Raw genomic sequence first — 17,618 nt, forward strand, 5'->3', positions numbered from 1 at the left:
GCTGGGCTGGGCCGGGCCGCGCCGCGCCGGGCCGGGCTGAGGCGACCCCCGCCCCGCCGACCCCCGCTTCCGGCCGCCCCGCCGCTGCCGGGACTTGTAGTTCGGCGGGGCCGGCGGCGGGCGGCCCCGCGGCGGCGGCGGCGGCGCGGGCAACACCGGCGGCGCGATCGCCGCGGCGGCGGGGGCGGCCCGGCGGGGCGGGGGCGGCCGCGGGCGGGGTCCCCGTGCGCGGCGAGGGCGCCCCCTGCCGGCGGGGCGGAGCGGGGCGGAGCGGGGCGGAGGGGGCGAGGCGGCCGGGCCGCGTTGCCATGGACGCCCTGGCGGCGCGTGACGCGGCGGCGGCGGCCGCGCGCGGCGATGACGTCCCGACGGGCTCCACGTCGCCCGGGCAGCCAAGATGGCGGCGGCGGAGGGGAGCGGCGCCGCGGGGCCGCTGGTGAGCGGGGCCGCGGTGCGGGGCCGGGGCCGCGGGCGGGCCGGGGCGCTCGGCCCTCGCTGCCCGAGGCAGGGGCGGGCCCCGCGCAGGGCCGGGGCAGCGGGCGGGGGCCGGCAGGGAGGGCAGGGACGCGGAGCCGCCGGCCTCCTGCCGCTCCCTGCCCGGGGCTCGCCGAGGGACCGGCCGGGCTGTTCGCCGCTTGCTGCCCCCTCCGGGAAGGCGAGTGCTTCGGCCGTCCGCCGGGCGGAGGGAGCCGGTGGCGTTACGGCTCGGCGCCGGGCAGCCCCGGCCTTGTGCTCGGGCGGCGGCGGCCGGCGCGGTGTCTCCGGAGCTGTTTTCCCCCGGCGCCCGTGCGAGGCTGCGTCCCCGGGTGCGCTGCTGCGGCTGTGCAGCCGTCCGGCGTCGCGTTACTTAAAAACGGCAAGCGAGCTTTTTACTTGCGTTAGTTATTGCTGTCCAAGGAGCGGACGCGAAGCAGGTTACCGGGAGGTACTGAAGAGGACGGAAATGCCTTGCTTGTGCGTATCTGCTCACCGCTTTAAACTGTGGGCTGTTTAAATCAAGCAGACAACGGCTGGGCCCTGTTGTTGACCGTGCTATTAAGCGTTGTATCTTTGAATTCTGAGCCGTTGTTTGCATCCTCAACCCAGCTGAAAACCATCTGAGCTATGAGCTGGTTTGTATTTCTTTCTTTCTAAAGGTTTTAAAAACATTTAGTTTGCAGGTCTTGCAGATGTGTCGATATCTGAAGATATTCCAGTGGAAGGCGAGATTACTGTTCCCGTTGGATCTCGCTCTCCTGATGAAGACTATTCCACACTGGATGAGCCTGTTAGGGATACTATTGTGAGTCTGTGCCCGTTTCTGTTGCGAAACGCGTGTTTTGCTGATATCTTTGGGCAACTGTTATGCAAAAACTGTATTTGTGCATAGCTGTGCTTGACTTGTGCTTCATCGTAAGTTTGGGGATTTGTTTAGGACTAGCTATGTAAAATGAATTCCTGTGGGTCAAAACGATCTGAATTATGGCCCCAAAGTTTCTCTGTGATCTCAAAATCTTTGCAAGGGTCAAGGCCTCAGATGAAGCTTGGAAGAAAACTGTCCCGGCTAATAGGATTTTTTCATTACTTTTCCTAGAGAAGCAAACAAATTTTGTTCTTAATTAAGTGTTCTTAAAGGATAAAATACTGTGGTTGTTAAGGATTGTAGCAAAAGTAGGCGTTGTTTGTTGCAGAGGATGCTACAGAAATTTTTGGGCTGGATCCTATCTAGATTTACCATCAATACTTATCTTCTATCTTGCTGCTTTTAGTTGTGAGCTGTAATTTTTATGAAGGGATAAATTGAAGTGTTGCTTCTTTATTTCAGATGAGAGATCTGAAAGCAGTTGGGAAGAAATTTGTCCATGTCATGTATCCGAAAAAGAGCAGTGCGCTCCTCAGAGACTGTACGTATAAGATATTTCAAACCTTGAAAGGATGTTTTGCCAACAGGCTTTGCCTACATGGAAAAGGAAGAGTTCAGGGGAACAGGGATGCAGAAGCGTCTGTTCTATGTTCCTTCTGTTATTGTAGAATGCTGCATAGCAAACACGAAAAATCAGAGTGTTACCAAAGCTCTTTAAAAGTGGAACGTGTGCCAGGATATCTACAACAGGTAGCTTTAACGGTTGGCAGGCTTTCAATAGATTATATTATGGAATATGGCTTATAAGGTGCTAAATAAGAAAATTATCAGGAAGTATAATATGCAAAATGATACATTGGGAGTTGGAAAAAAGTGCTTTATTACTCTCGGGGAAAATGAAACTGAGCATCATTCGGTGATGTTTATGATTTTATTTTTTCCTTTCCTACAGGGGATCTTTGGGGCCCTTTGGTGCTTTGTGTCTCACTTGCACTGTAAGTACTTGTAGTGGGTAGATCTGGGTTTTTATAGTCTTTCACATTGGAGAAGTGAGAAAGTAAAAATTTCTGACTACGTGTGTTGAGAAATAGTTCATCTGATCCTTCTCTGGTCCTCTGCAAATATTGCCTGTTTAGATTTTCGTATGAAATGTATTTCTGACACTTCAAGCCCAGTAGGACCTCCCTTCTTTAAAGTTAGGATTTAAGGGTGAACTCTTCCTAGTCCCCTGTCTTACTGTTACTGAAAGGTGTCCCGATTCACGTTGTCCTTGATGCTAATGCGTTTGGCCGACTTTGACCCTAACCTGCAGGCCAAAACCTTTGTCTGAGCGCTGCTGTGTGCGTGCTCCGTATCCTGGAGAAGCGATGGAAGAAGAGAGGCTGTTGTAGATCATAGGCGGGAGATGATGGTGGCTCCCAGCAGTTTCTGGTGCTCCGCTGGAGCATAGGAGTGCAGATGTGCCCGGGGCAGGATGGAAGTGTTGGTCAGATCTATCAGCTAATTGAGGCACACCTAGGTACTCAATCTACAGAAACCATTCAGTAAAATGGTGGTAAAGCTTCAGCAGAAGTACACGGTGTAATTCAAATATTCAGATCAATGCATGCTCACTTTTCCAGGCTTTGTGTTGCTTGTGCCCTGTAGTTATTACAAGCTTTCCTTAAGGCTTTCGTGTTTTATCATGCACGGCACTGCCTGCTTTGAGAGGTTACCAGACTTTTGGTACTTTAATTTTCATCTTTTAGCCTGTTGTCTGTGGTTTTCTTTTCCTCTGTATGCTTACGCAGTCCTCAAAACAAATAAACAAATGGACTGAAATGCCCTCAATTGAGCCACAACCATTTTCTTTTTCTATACAAAATCGAGGATGCTACTGAAAATACCAGATGAAAAATAATCAGTCTGCAGCCTAGCTGGGGATCCATGTTTCGGGCTCCCGTTCTGTCATCTACTCCAAGTCTACGAACACTCAGTCGTCAATTGCAAATGGCTCCTTTTGTCTGTTACAACAGGATGCTTCAGGGTGGATCAGCAGACAGTAAAGATGACGGAGGGCCGCAGTTTGCTGAGGTCTTTGTCATCATCTGGTTTGGTGCAGTTGTCATCACACTAAACTCAAAGCTTCTTGGAGGAACTATGTGAGTGCTGGTTTATTTCGTAGCAGTTAAAATGCTCCCACGCATGGAGTTTCTGCAATGCTTCGGTTTGACTACTTTTTCCCCATTTCTGTCTCTCCTTTCCAGCTCCTTTTTTCAGAGCCTGTGCGTTCTGGGTTACTGCGTCCTGCCGCTGACGGTCGCGATGCTGGTGTGCAGGCTGGTGCTGCTGGCAGGTTCTGGGACCATCAGCTTCATTATACGCCTTATTGTAGTAGTGGCTATGTTTGGTTGGTCAACGTTAGGTGAGTACCTTTTTGCATTACAGCGCTGTTGTGCGCACCGAGAAGTGCCATGCTTCAGGAGGTAGATCTGCATGCGTTCGGTTGGGTAAAGCCAGCGGATGTTGTAGTTTAAGGTGCTTCCTAGGCTGCTGAAGCGTTGTAGAAATAGTTCTTCCAATCCTTGTGTTGGCAGAGATTCGGCCTCTGCCTGTCCTCCCGTTGATTTCCATGGTCATATGCAAATTGCCTTCGGCAGAAGGATGATTATTTAATATGAAAGCCCATGTGAGACTACTGGGTATTTTATTCTGTGATCTATGTTATAAATACTATTGGAAAATGCTAATTTCATACAGATGTATTTGCATTATTTCTCCTGTTCTTAATCTGTAAGCCTGACTCTTGTTACAGAACGTTAATCAGCATTTATATTTCGATACAATAAAGAAAGCTTTAATTGGTGATTATAGACCATTGGTATTGAGCAGTGGATTGCTCTGTTTTCTCTTTCAACATAATTGTAATGCAGATCCTAATTCAAAATTGCTAACATCTGCAGTGGATCTTAGACTTTCAGTTTTATGCTGCTCATGTGTCAAGTCTTTTTTCTTTTTCTTTTTCACCAGCATCTACAGCTTTCCTGGCAGACAGTCAGCCTCCAAACCGCAAAGCTCTTGTTGTGTACCCCATCTTCCTCTTCTACTTCGTTATCAGCTGGATGATTCTCACCTTTACACCTCAGTGATCTCCGATCAGAAGAGAAGAGACTCTGTATTACGGACTGAAGTTTTTTCATGAGCGCTGCAGTTAATCATTGGCTTTATCTCTTTCTAATTTATATATAGAGATAGCTACTGTAAAAAGGCAGGTTATGGGATAAAGCCAGAGAACTGCAGAAATCGGTCGTTTGTGTGTCCCTCTTTTTGAAAGATACAGAGGTCCAGCTGCTGAGGGGTTTTTTATTTAGCCCTGCTCTTTAGTTGTGTTAAATAAAAAATGCCCACTGTGACAGGGATTATTCTGCCTGAGGAACAGAGCGGGAGATTCTGGAATTTCAAGACGTTGGGTAGATGAAGGTGAAGTTATAGGATCGCACGACTTGGCAGAATTCTTGCTTGTGCTTGGATTCTCACTGAAGATGAATATGCCTTATGAAATAATAGAACTGCATTGCTCTTATGGGTTGGGAGGGAAGAAATGTGTTTGACTCCTGTTCTTTTTCATTCACTTACAGAGTGGTGAAATGTACATAAAGTGCATCCTAGGACTGTGAGCTTTCACTTTGAAATCAGATTTCAGCAAAAAATCAGTTGGGTCCATTTTACAATTAATTGGAGCTGGGTGGAAGGGAGCTGCCTTTGCTCATGTTCGTGTATTGTGTATTTATGTTTCGTCCCTTCATCTGTCAAGAAAGCGTGTTTCAGCCAAATGCCTTCAGCGCTGTAGTTACACTGACTAATCCACCTATCGTGTGAGAGGGAGCGTGCTTACACTGGATAGTTACAAGTCTTTTCATGTGAGCGTAGATCAGAGAGTTAAAAGTCCTGGAGAAACAGTCAAGACTGGTTTGCAACAGGGACGTAGCTGTCACTCTGCATACTGAGAAGGGAAAATTGTCTGGAGAGTACCAAGTAAAGTGTGTGTGTTTATGTATATGTGCTAAAAAGAAGAGAAAAAAAAAAAGGTTTGTGAAGTAAGCTGAGGTTTTGATACATAAGATATTTGGGTGCTGACTTACCACACCAGGACTTATGCCCAAAAGTTTTAAAATGGGTTGGAGGAAGGAAACTAAGTCATGATGAAGGTGGTGGCTGCTACGAAGTGGGATATGAATTCCAGTCTTAACTGCTGGTATGTGACTTTTCATTTGGGTGTTTACATGGACAGCGTTTTGATGTAAAAGTGTACAAATTTGCGTGTTGTTTCTTTGTACTTACAATGAGATGTGAGAAACTTTTCTATAGGGTTTTGGGTTTTGCCTTTTTTTTTTTTTTTTTTTTTTTTTGCTTAATACTTTTTATAAAGGGGGAGGAGGTTTCTTCTCCAATTCCCTGTAGGTGCACTTATGTACCTTGCCTGGAGAGCCACGCCCAGGCATACAGGTGTGCCACTTTCATTTCAGCATAGGGCTGGAGACCTGGAGAATTGCTTTTTGAAAACTGTACAGAAATTATTTATGTTGTCCGTTATTTTCAGTAAGCAATCCAAGGGGAGAGCTTTGAAACATCTTGGGGTGAAAAAGCTGCTGTTAAAATGTCTCTTTTCCTAAAAACGAGCATCGCGTTTCCTTTTTCCCATAGTAATGCAGATAGACCCGAAATTGATGTAAGCGGGTCCTGCGGAGGTGTAAATATGCGTAATTTATATGTATATATAAAAGTGCCGTTTCTGCTATAAACGCTGTAAGTATTTGATAGTTGGGATGGAAATTTCTAAATGTGCAGATTGAAAGTGCGTTTTCGCATTTCTGGGAGCGTGGAGAAGAGGGACGGAAGAATCGGCCGCGCTCTGCAGGGAGCCGGCTTTGCTGCCGGCGCGCGGGAGGCGGGCGGCTCTGCCTGCTGCCGCCCTCGCGCGCTGCGAGAGGGTACGTGGGTATAAAATGGAAATGGGGAATTTTTAAACTTCCATTAAATTATTACTGATACGGAATGTGGTTTTTCTCTGAAGCGTGCAGTTTTCCATTCATTTAAATGTTGGCTTTGCTTTATGAGGCGGAAAAGAAATATTCAAGGGAAGTAAATAAAAAAAAAAAGAATTCAAGGGATAGTAAAGCTACTGATGGCTACAGTGGGATTCTTTGAGCCAAATCTTTCCTATTGCAGCACAAGAATTTAACCATACTTTTAGAGAAATCCTTGGAATTCTGTCTCTGCAGTGTCCTGTGACTTAAGCTGATATTCTATCTGAAAGATAATTGGAGTAACATTTAATTGATCCGGTATGTTTTTGAAAAGAAGAACAATGATTTCTAAGAGGAATTAAAATCCCAGCTTTTTCCTTGCTTGTTTTTGACTTAGATACAGGTCTCATGGTGGTTTGTTCTGTAACATCGCTCTTGGCTTATACAAGAGAGAAAATTATTTTTATATTAACTAGATTTACTTTTCAACTGGTCACTGAAGTTTTTCATTGAGAGGTGTTTTTAATCTGAAAGAATATGCAGAAATATACTGGTTATATGGCGAAGGTGTGAGTTTGTTTGTTTTTTGACTCATGGCAATCCTTCTTTAGCATGGAAGCCATCATCTTCTAAAGCTGTAAAATCTTTAAGTGGACTCCTATCGCTAAAGATGTAACTTGCCCTAAGGTTTTTGCTGGCAGGAGGCAGGTAGGAAACCAGATTTTCTGAGTTTTCATGCCTCCGGTTGAATAAAGTTACACATCTTGCGTACGGTGGTTTTTTAATCGTCATGTCCTCTAGCAGAGAGCGGGGGACGTTGCCGTCCTATTGAAAAACTTAGCAGCCCTTTTTATTAGAGGAATGTAATTGCTTAGAAGGGCAGGGAGAGCAAGCGATGAGCAGCAGTGCAAATGAGCGTCAGATCGACTGATTGAAGATTAACTCTCTTAGGTGACTGCAAAAAATTCAGAAGCCAAAACTGGCATTTGTTCCTCCGCCAAACGTTGATGTTCTGCAGAGCCACCTCGTTTCTTGAGCCGCCTTGTCCCTCGGCCAACGGGTGGCTCCCAAGGCAAACCAGATGTGGGCACGTGGAAGCACGATTGAAACATGTCAGGTTTAGGCAAGTGAAATACCTCGAGCTCGGTTGATGTTCACAGAGTGCCTGGAATGAGTGTTGATGGTTAAAGACCGTCCTTTAAAACGATGGTCTTACGCGAGAGAGGGGAGAGTGCCTCCTCGCTGAACGGCACTGCGTCTTGGGCAGCCAGTTGCAGAACGCGTTCCTCCGAAAACGCGTGCCGGTAAGTAATGCTTCCAACCACCACGTATATTTTTAATTTGTTATGAAAATGTATGTGATAACTCAATTGTCATGCTTTCCAAGGGGAAAAAGTCTCTTCTTGTTTAAAGCCGGCTGAGGGAAGGGTAGCAAGGAGAAAAGCAGATGTCTTGCCTTTAATGAAGTGTTTTAACTTTTCTGTAGAGAAAGTGGATGATTTTCTGATGCGTAAACCAGGCTTGCTTTCCTACTAAGAGTTTTTTAATACTGTTTATCAGCTGAAGTTGTATGTGTTTGAATCTGAATTTAATTTTGATCTATTTAATACCAATGAAAAGAATTTGTTTTAACTTTAATATTTCTGAATTAAAGCACACTGAAAGGCACGTGAGCAGTCTTAGGTGTGGATGAGGGTACCGTGCCCGCTGTGCTGCTGGTGGGCGGTAGGGCACGGCGGTCCCGCGGGGCCCTGCCCCAACCTCGGCCGGGGAAAGGCGTTTTATCCGGCCTGGGGGTTTGGAGCGAATTAAAAGAAGGTGGGGCAGAAAAGCAGCTGAATTCTCTACTCCTGTGCCTATCGAATGCTTTTAAGTGTTTGATTTGTGTGTCTGCGTGTCGGTGAGCTCGTCCGTGCTGGTAGAAGCACCAGGGTGAGGTGTAAATCCCTTTTCCCTCTGCGAGGAGAACGTTGCTGCTATCACAGACGCACCTAAGTGTTTGATGTTCTGTGTTTTAGCCAGGTGTGGTAGCGTCCTCTTGGAGCGAGGACCGGGGTGAGCATTTGGTCTGCGTGTGTTGTGCGGCCGTCCTGTGCCGGGCGGTGCTGCAGGGACCGGCGCTCGTCTCTTCTGGGGAGGCAAAAAAGGCCCTGAGGTTCCCGTTACGGGTCCAGGAGGGAGATGCCCAAGTGCCAGTAACGCCGGTTGCTCGTGCTGAAATCTTGCCCGCGCTCCGGTCAGGTTCCCGGTGCTGCCGAGGGGAATGAGCGGCTGGGCTGGCTTACCCTTCGGTCGGCACCCGTGCCGGTGGCCCCTCTCACTGCCCGCGGCTTCAGGGGAGGGAGGTCTCGGTAGCCACCTAAGCGGTACCGCTCTGCCCGAGGGCGCCTGCCGGCACGGGGTGCACCGACGGTAAAGTCAGAGGGGACTAAACGAGGCATGGGTAAAGAGGGAGCAGCAACTTGGCAGCAAGGTGGCCTAATAAATGAACAGTAATTAAAAGCCATCGCTGACCAGTACTGGCATTTGAAGTACCTGAAGTACGTCCGTGGTCTTGCTCTGTGCCGAGGGGTGACGGCGGGGACTCTCCTGCAGCAGCCTGGCACCTTGGCTGAAGAACCGTCCATCCGAGGCGGCGGCCGTGGGGACGCGGTGGGCCCGCAGCGCTTCGGCTGGAGAAGGCCACGGTGTCCCGGTGGTCACCAGAGGGCGGCACGGCCTTGCAGTCCCTTAGAGCTTGGCTTTTACTCTCTCTCTTTTTTTTTTTTTTTTTCCCCTTCTCTTGGCTTTCTCTGTTCCGTCGGAGGAGATGTAGGATGCGGCAGTCCATTTCTTCGTGTCCTCGGCTTAGCGAGGGCAACTGCTTGCAGGCAGCCTCGGGAGGTGGGTGCTGAGCTTCCAACCTCGGCCATCGCCGGCGGGCGAAGAGGCTGGTGCTGTCGTGCCTGACCTGCTCCTGCTGCAGGGGCTCCACCTCGTCTGCCTTGTCTGTAACACTTGGGCAGTTTTGCACAAGAAGATTACTTTTGTTCACCAAGGGGCATTTTTTTCAAAAGCCTATTTACTATGGCAGTGGAGAAATGATTAAGCATGTCTCCCCAGATGATGGCAATCAGGATAGGCACTAACGTTACTTCACTTAGAATTGTGCGTAGGAAACCATTAAGACCTTCTGGATTATTTCCAGTCAATTAATGCGTTTCTGCTGTGAAGCATACCATGCCCTTACACTTCTGCATATCGCAGGGCAATTGCTCCCTGCAATTTCTTTTACCCTTGCCCAAGTCATTGGTGGGTGGAAAACGGAGCAAATTTTAAGATTGTTTTGTACAGTCAGCGTCAGGGCTTATTAGATGCTTGACGTTTTAAAATTGATCTTACATAAGCACATGGCAAATTTTAAGATAGTCTTGCTTTTGGAGCCATGCTAGAGTAATCCAAGTACCTCGCCTTGCAAAAGCGATGTTATCATGGGTGTCAGAACTGTCAAAAAACTCGACCTTTTTGCAGAGACAGTGCTTTGCAATCTATTTAGCTCTGCTCCTGGGAGCAAAATTGTTGCACCTGAAGGAACTGCCCTGAGACCAGCCTGGTTTGTCAGCAGCTGGCCCGCGGTCCAGTGCTGATGCTCATCGAGCAGATGGGTTGTTGCCGCCTCCTCCTCGATAGCCTGTGTGAGCTTGCCTGTCATCGGTGCAAGGGGGAGGATGCTTCGCAAAAAGAAGAGTGGAGCTGAAGCACAAGTATAGACTGACTGGTAACGAAGGACTTAAAAATAGTAAGATTTTGCCAGTGACTACAATGATGTGTTTTCTGTGGGTTTGGGGTTTGTTTTCTGGAAACTTTGTATATCATTAACGTTGGTCAATATTAACTTTTTTTTTGTTTTTTTGCAATGTTACCATAGACAAAATGACTTCGCTCTTTAGTGCAATTTTTAAGAATTGTAAGTAATTTAAAGTCAGAAAATCGGCGTTGGGAAGTCCGGGTGACAGAAGAACCAAGGGCCGTAGTGGAAGCTGCTGCCCGGGAGTATTTGAGACGTGGCTGTAAGACAGACCTGGCGACGTGCGTGGTGGGGCCGCTTTTTACTGGCAGACGCTGTGTTGCAGGATTGAATGAGAGTTCTCTGCATGTATTTTAACAGCTAAAACACAAATGGTGGGCACGTACCCGTTTGTTAATCAGACTCTTCCGAATACACCTCTTCAGTTGATCGGATGGTCGGAAACGTTGCCCTCCGTCACCCACGTTCCTCTTCCAGCTGGGAGGGAGCCACCTCCTCTTTCTCCTGCCCAAAGGTCCCGGCGTAAGAGGGACCTGCCCTCCCGCGCTGCGGGGACACGGGTGCGCCCTGCGCCTTCCTCCTCGCGTGCAAACTGCAGCAGAGGGGGAAACTGAGGCAGCCCAAGCCCCTTGCCCCTGGGCCGCCCTGCTTGGCCAGGGAAGGGTGAGCCTGTGTGCAGGGTGCTGCACAGCCGGGCTGCCCCGGGGAGCAGGAGGAGGAGGAGGAGACCCCAGCTGTGGTGCAGGGAGGGGGGGACCCTCCACCAGCGAAAGGCCCTCGGTGCGGCCGGGCTGAGCAGGGCTGGGAACACCCCACCTCCCTCGGCGCGGCAGCCGCGACCGGGTGGTAGGGCCCGGGGTGGCAGGTGAAGTCCCCTCGCAGCAGCTCGGGGGTACCCCCTGCACCCCCAGAAGCTGGAGGCTGCAGCTTTACCAACGTAGTTTTTAGGATTTTGTTTGTTTCTTTTGTTGTAGGTTTTTCCCCCCTCCAACTCGTGTGCAAATGTTCTGAAATGCACATTCACGGCCCAGAAATGAAGGGTGGTGGTTTCTGGTTTGTTTTCCTCCGCACAGAGACAAGCCCTTGCTCCTAGACAGAGCCAGCTCATATCCTGCAAAAGTTGAAAGGCTGGACTCTGAACCCTCTCCGGGAAAGCAGCAGGGCCGGGAGCCCTGGGCTCTCCGGGCTGGCGGGAGCGGGCACGGCTGAAATCCCTTCTCGGAGAGGCAGCGGCTGGTGCTGGGGGGTCCGTGCTTCCCGCGTGCCTGGGGTCGCCGGGGCGAAGGGTGCTGCAGCCCGCTTGCAGGCAGGCAGGAGCGCGGTTTTGTCCTTGGCGGCTGCTCCTGCAGACCGCTCTGAGCCGTGGCGGGGATGCTCTCCCGGGGAGCGGGTCTGGCCTCTGGTCCTCCCGCACGCTGCGAGGAACCGGCGCTAAAAATGCATCTCTTCTGCTCGAAAGAAGGGGTTCCTGGATGCAACTCAGTAGTTAGGCATGCTGCTTTATTTGGATAAAGCTCGAATTTAGCATTTTTTCCCCCAAAGCTAATCTTTTAAGGCTAATATTCTGCGTGCTGGAGTGTACCATAGAGCAAGTGAATGGTGCAGCCAAGGGAATGATTTTCCTGGTAAAATCAGGGAGTGGCTCATCCAGCGAGCCCATTGACTGCTGGCACAGTGAACCTGTGGCTCCTGACCTTTTGCCTTTCTCGACGAGTGGCTGCTCAAACGGCTGCAGGAGCTGCAAGTCAAGCTGGAGACTGCTAAATCTGCCCGTCGTTTTTACTCTGCCCAGCGGCAAGGCTGCGCTCCCGGAGCGTGCATGCCGAGGTTTCGCCCTTTGGGGTGCTCGCTTCCCCCGGGAGCATGGCGGGGCGAGCCTTTCTGCAGGCAGCAAGGGGAGCTGGACGCTGCGCTGAGCGAAGCAGGTATCTGAGCGCAGACGCTGGAGGATAGCATCGCTAACGGGAGCGGCAGGGAGCTCGGCCCGCTGGGGCCGCTGGTGTTGGCGGACGTGGGGGTCGCTGCGCCGATCTGCTGTCAGCTCCTCCGGGGGCGATGCCCGTCCGCGCGGGGGCTCGGCGTGTGCGCGGCAGGGGATGGGTCCCTGAGAGACGGGAGTAAGGAAACCCTTGGTTCCAGGGTTTGCTCTACATTTTGTTCTCAATCCTACTGAGAATAAAAAGCTATAAAAAATGCGCTTGCCAATGTGGGAAGCATAGCTTCGTTATTTCCACCTTGGTTATTTTCCTTGAACCTTGTCACCCTCTGCCCATGTTTCAGAGTTCAAAGCCATTCGCTCGTACAGGAAAGCGAACAGGGACGGTTTTGTTCCGTGTGTTACAGCCTCCCTGTGCCTGGCACCTCGGCACATCTGGCTCTCCGAGCCTTCTGTGTCTGACAAGCTGCTGTTTGTGCCGTGGGCCGACGCGAGGGAGCTGAATGTCAATAGGAGCCTTAGGGACAGCGAGGCAGATGCAGGCGGGCAGCAGCCGGGCAGACTCCTGCTGCCCTGATGCTCTGTGCCCGTGCGGGAGGAGACGGAGCCATCGCCATCTCTCTCGGCTGAACTCCTGCATGGGCAGAAGGCATGGCCCCAGCTCCTCCCGGGAAGCCTGAGAGCATCTCCTGGGCTGCACTGGCTTGAAACGAACCTTCAGACGGCTCCCAGGCGAAACGTGTCTCCATGAGACCTCTGCAAACCCCATCTCTTCCCCCAGCCCTGTGTTGCTGGCAGTGGGAAGAGCATAACGTGAAACACAAGCTCCCTCTGAAAGGGTAAAAGGAGCTCTCTGTTTTAAGAGAAATGAAGAACACAAAGGTGGGGAAAGGCTGAGCGGTGGTCCCAGCGTGACTGCATAGATAGCATCGTTTGCAGGAGGTGTGTTAGTGGACGACATAGAGGGAACTGCTACAGAATGGACAGCTCTTGCTGACTGCTGTTGTTCCAGCGTGTACAAGGGATTTTAAAGCACCTGTTGACCTGACTGCAAGTTAGGCCCGCCAATCTGTGCTGCAGCCTCAGAAACAAGTGGTGCAGGGTCTGGATGCTCCAGTGAGTAAAGCACGGGCATACCTGGAACCAGGACCGTTACATCCCTTTCTAGTCAAGTGGAATGGAAAGGAAAATGAGGAAAAGCAAAATAAATGTTGTTTTCTGGGTGGGTCTTGCTAAGAAGTCATGTTTTTGCATTGCCAGTTTTCCCTTCGTTGGGCCGTGGTTTCTGTCCACGGACAATGGAGATGAGTGCTGAACGCCGAGCAAAGCTGCCTGCGCCTCAGGGCCAGTGGGATGAGCTTCTGACCTGGTGCTCTTCAGCTGACGAGGAAGATAAGGAAGGTGTCTATGGCCTCTTCTGTCAGAGGAGCAGCGAGTGCAGTCCTGAGGATGAGCCTGACTATGCATTGGTAGATGATGTCTTCTTGCCCTCCCTGGGTGGATCTTTCCTCAGGAGAACCTGGGAGCATCATCCAAGATTTATCAGCCTCCCAGAGGATCATGCGGGGTGCAGAGGGGATGCTACAAGCAAGAGAAAGCACAGGCATGTGCTTGAGCATGAAGAAACGGATCCAGCACGGCTGCCCAAGCTGCTCTGGGCAGACCTGGAGAGGGACCACGGCATCCCAGACTGGGAGGAAGATGAGGATAACGCCTTCTTGTTGCCTCCTGGGGAAATGAAGGTATGGCCCAGCCGGCTGGTAAGCGTATCTGTATTTCTGGCATGTTCACGGCCAGAGCCGAGGCACCTCAGAGCGGCGGTGACTGTGGGTGCCCCTTACCCGCACCCCGCTACCCGCACCCTTGAGGCGCCCGGCTGGTCCTGAGGTTGGGCTGCTCTGGCAGATGTCGGGTGTCTTTGTCTTCTCTGTACCCTCAGCTCCTGCTTCAGGCCGGTGAAGCACAGTTCAAATCCAGTGCATGAAGCTGACTTCGTACCCTTTCGCAGTCAGTCTCACGCCCTGCAGGTTTCTACCCAAACAGGACCCGAATGCCTGCTCGCCCTGAGGCGGTGGTCGAGGGCAGCAGGGAGAGCATCAAGGGGCTCAGGGCAAAACGTGTGCCCCGAGGGCTTGCAGGAGAGGCTGCTGGGACAGGCAGCTCTGGCCTGGGGAGCCGGCGCCGTCACCGGCTGGCTTCCTCCGCGTTCGGGTCTGGTCGATCGCGGGCTTTGCTCAAGGCTCCTCCTGCAGCTGTGGACCAGCGGGCTCCTGGGGGGGCCCCCGTGCTTGTTGTATTTGTGCTCCTTGTGCCACATGGCTGTCTGTTGGGGTCCAAATATGATCTCTGTCCCCCCTTTTAACCCTCTCTGTTTACAAGAAACTCATATGAACATAATTACCCTCGAGGCCTCTGGCTCCCTGTTAAATTTGGTTACAAATGGCTGACGGGCTCCGGAGCCCTTAAAGCAGAACAGCCGTGCCGGTACATGGGTGCGCACGGAGCCACTGGACAAGCCCTGCCCCTGCGGCTGTTCCCCAAGCACAAAGTGGGCAGAGGGGCTCCTGGCAGCCCCAGCCCCGCCGCTCCTGGTCCTGCTGCACGCCAGGCCAGGCCTTCTGCTCTGCTTTCCCGTGCAAAACCGCTCTGCTTGGTTTCTCTTGTAACCAAAGCTGCAATGAAGCCTTGGACTGGGCGCTGCTGTTAGGGCGGCTCTGCCATTGCCGCGGTGGCTGCTAGGGTGCTGTGCCGTTTTCCTGCCCAGCCTCGGCCCTGTTTCACCTTTGCTCCTGCGCAGGTTCATTGCCACGTTCATTGCGCATCTTCCTCTGATGTGGTTCTGGTAAGAGGTGTCTGCTCCCGTGCTGAGTCAGCCGGTTACAGCCCTGGCCAGGCAGGTAGGACGCAGCGGTAGCTGCTGCGCGTCCTGCCTCGCGCGTCCTGCCTCGCCCCTCCCTTGGCTACGCCAGGACTCAATTTTCCCTGGTTTCCAAAGGAGTCTGTGTGCCTGCTGCTGTGCCCTGTGTTGGGTCCGCTGTACCGGGCACCAGGAGCAGCGTGGCACTCGATCAAGCATGCGTGGCTCCCGTCCAGCCCTGGAAGTGCCCTGGGGCTGCGGTGCCCGTGGGCACGGGATGGGCGCTTGCTGTCCCCCAGCAAGAAGTGTCTCTCCTTATTTGTGCAGTTGGTGGCCTAAAGAGCGAGCATCGTTGTGGTAGCGATTTTGACTGAAAGGGTGCCAAGAGAAACTGTGCCTGATGCTGGTTTGTTTTAAATGCCCTCTGCAATGCTCCTGACCGGGAAGAGCGCTGCGCAGCCGCCCTGCGCGTTCGGCATGCCCCCGCCGCTGCCGCCCGCTCCGTGCTCGCCGGACCCGGCTGCCTCTGCCCTGGGACCCCTCTCAGCTTTGGTGTGTTTTGCTGTCACGTGCCTGCAAGGTCGGCCCAGCTCTGGCGGGGTTTGACTGCAGCTGCCGTAGCAAACCTGGGCTCTTGAGGACAACCCGGGCGCGTTCCCAACCTCCGGGCTCTGTGCCGTGGTCCTCGGTACTTTTGCGAGGAGGCTTGCTTGGCCAGGCAGCCCTGTGCTCGTGGTGGCAATCCTCCAGAGACCCCGGGGTGCTGGAGCATGGTGGCAGAGCCCAGTAAGCCAAACTGGGCACAGGCTGGCTTGCAGAAACCTTTGGATCCTGTTGTCTTTGTGCTTTGGCATGCTCCGGGGATGCACATGCTGATGCTTGGATCCATCAGCGAATCTCACTCCTGGCTCCGCACTGGGTGGAAGCAACAGTGCTGCATCCAGGGACCAGCATCCCACGAGCAGAGCGAGAGGCTGTGCTGGGCAGGGCTTGCCTCTGAATTTGGGATGTGGAAAACTCGGGACATGGATGGTCCAGCCCTGTGCAAGTAAGCGGAGGCTGTATGTGAATTCATCACACGGGGTTAAACTTGCAAAGACCTGCCCTTGCTTGCAGGGAGCAGAGCACTGCACCTGACAGAGATTCCTCTGTCTTGTTAATTAATCCCAAACCTCGGCCAGGAATAGGGCTGGGATCTTCCCCAGACAACAGCTGTTGCTAGAACTATGAGCGAAAATGTATGAGTAGGTCAGATCTAGTTTATTAAACGGCATTTAATTGCGCAAGCCTGAAAGACAGATGTGTCCCTGTTGCCTGTGATTTATTTTTTTTTTTTTTAGCTGCTGAGCGTGTTGGCTGTTAGAGGCAGGTAGCCGGGCACCGGCAGAGCGTGTCCCTTGCACCCAGCCAGCTGCTGGCCCTGCGGGTGCCCCTCGCCTGCGGGTGCCCCTCGCCTGCGGGTGCCCCTCGCCTGCGGGTGCCCCTCGCCTGCGGGTGCCCCTCGCCTGCGGGTGCCCCTCGCGCGATGCCAGCCCGCCCCGCGCTGTCCCTGGGCAGGGGAGGCTGGCTGCGACGGGGAAGGGCTCCCAGGCTCCCCAGCTAACTCGGCTGCGTGTCTGGGCCTGAGCTCGTGCGGGGAGCGCGGCCGCTGGGGACTGTCCCTCCCGGCAGGGCCAGGCCGTGCCCCGGGCTGTCCTCTGGCTGTTAATAGCACAGCCCTTTGCCTTTCCTATACATTTGCTGTAGGAGCCTCCCTGCTCTTGCTAATAATAAGAGATGCTCGCAATTCCTTGTGCTGCTCTGGCGCCTGCCTTCGGGGCAGAGGATTAACGTCCCAGCCGGGCTCTAGCAGCTCGGAGATATTCCCATGGGGAAGGGAAAGCTGCCTGGTGAGCGTTCTGCTTATGCCACTCTTGTATACGGAAAAATGCAGCCTGTATTATATTTCTTTTTATCTTTAAGATGCATATATGGAAACTATGGCATAGCAGCGGCTTTTTGCTAGAGTTCTGCCTTGCGTGGCAATCTTTGCAGACTCTTCCCAGACACTTAGTCTCAGGTGCTTGAATATAAATAGAGTTAAAATCCATTAGGTATACAGGTCTCAAAAAAAGCCATTTTCCTTCCCTATCACTTGGGTCTATTTGTAATTTAACTTGTCTATAGTATCTCAAAAACATTGCAGTATCAGTCATGCTCTTTTAAATGCGTTTAAATAGTGCGCTTCCCCCACGCTGATCAAAAGCCCTGGGCGCCGCAGCATCGCACCCCGCTTCTGGGGAGAGCCAGGACACGCTCGTTGGCACGGCTCACGTTTTTATGTTCATGGCATTTGCTGGTGCAAACCTTCTGTTGTTGAAGTCTTCGAGCTTTCTGGCTGACAGCTGCAGGCTTATAGATCCATAGAAATCCAGTGAATCGGGGCAGAGGCACTCCCCAGCTTGTGCATCAGAAATTCCCCCAAAATTCCCCCAAAACATCGTTGACTATGTATTATGTCTCTTGTTTAGTGAAATTGAGCAGTTTTGCCCATCTGTGAGGACTAGTCATCTGAAAAGTTTATTTAGCTTCTGTGTGTATACTAAATAAACCGGTATTTGTAAATACATTCACTGGTATTTACAAACCAGAGCATCCTTTGGGGGGAAATGCACAGATTCAGCCTTTGCCAGGACCTTGGAGGGGACTGG

The 17,618-nt window shown here is 51.9% G+C and overlaps 1 protein-coding gene across 1 annotated transcript; it reads left to right on the forward strand.

Annotated features, from left to right (window-relative positions):
* The first annotated feature begins 376 nt into the window (after positions 1 to 376).
* On the forward strand, positions 377 to 7,964 carry YIPF6 (Yip1 domain family member 6). Its single transcript, XM_082323396.1, has 7 exons — positions 377 to 436; positions 1,154 to 1,282; positions 1,805 to 1,883; positions 2,295 to 2,337; positions 3,358 to 3,483; positions 3,589 to 3,746; positions 4,352 to 7,964. Exons 1-7 carry the CDS (start codon positions 398 to 400, stop codon positions 4,468 to 4,470), a joined length of 693 nt encoding a protein of 230 aa, XP_082179522.1. The 5' UTR covers positions 377 to 397; the 3' UTR covers positions 4,471 to 7,964.
* The last annotated feature ends 9,654 nt before the right edge of the window (positions 7,965 to 17,618 follow it).

Source organism: Platalea leucorodia (genome assembly GCF_965183815.1).
Source record: "Platalea leucorodia genome assembly, chromosome: 10".
NCBI lineage: Eukaryota > Metazoa > Chordata > Aves > Pelecaniformes > Threskiornithidae > Platalea > Platalea leucorodia.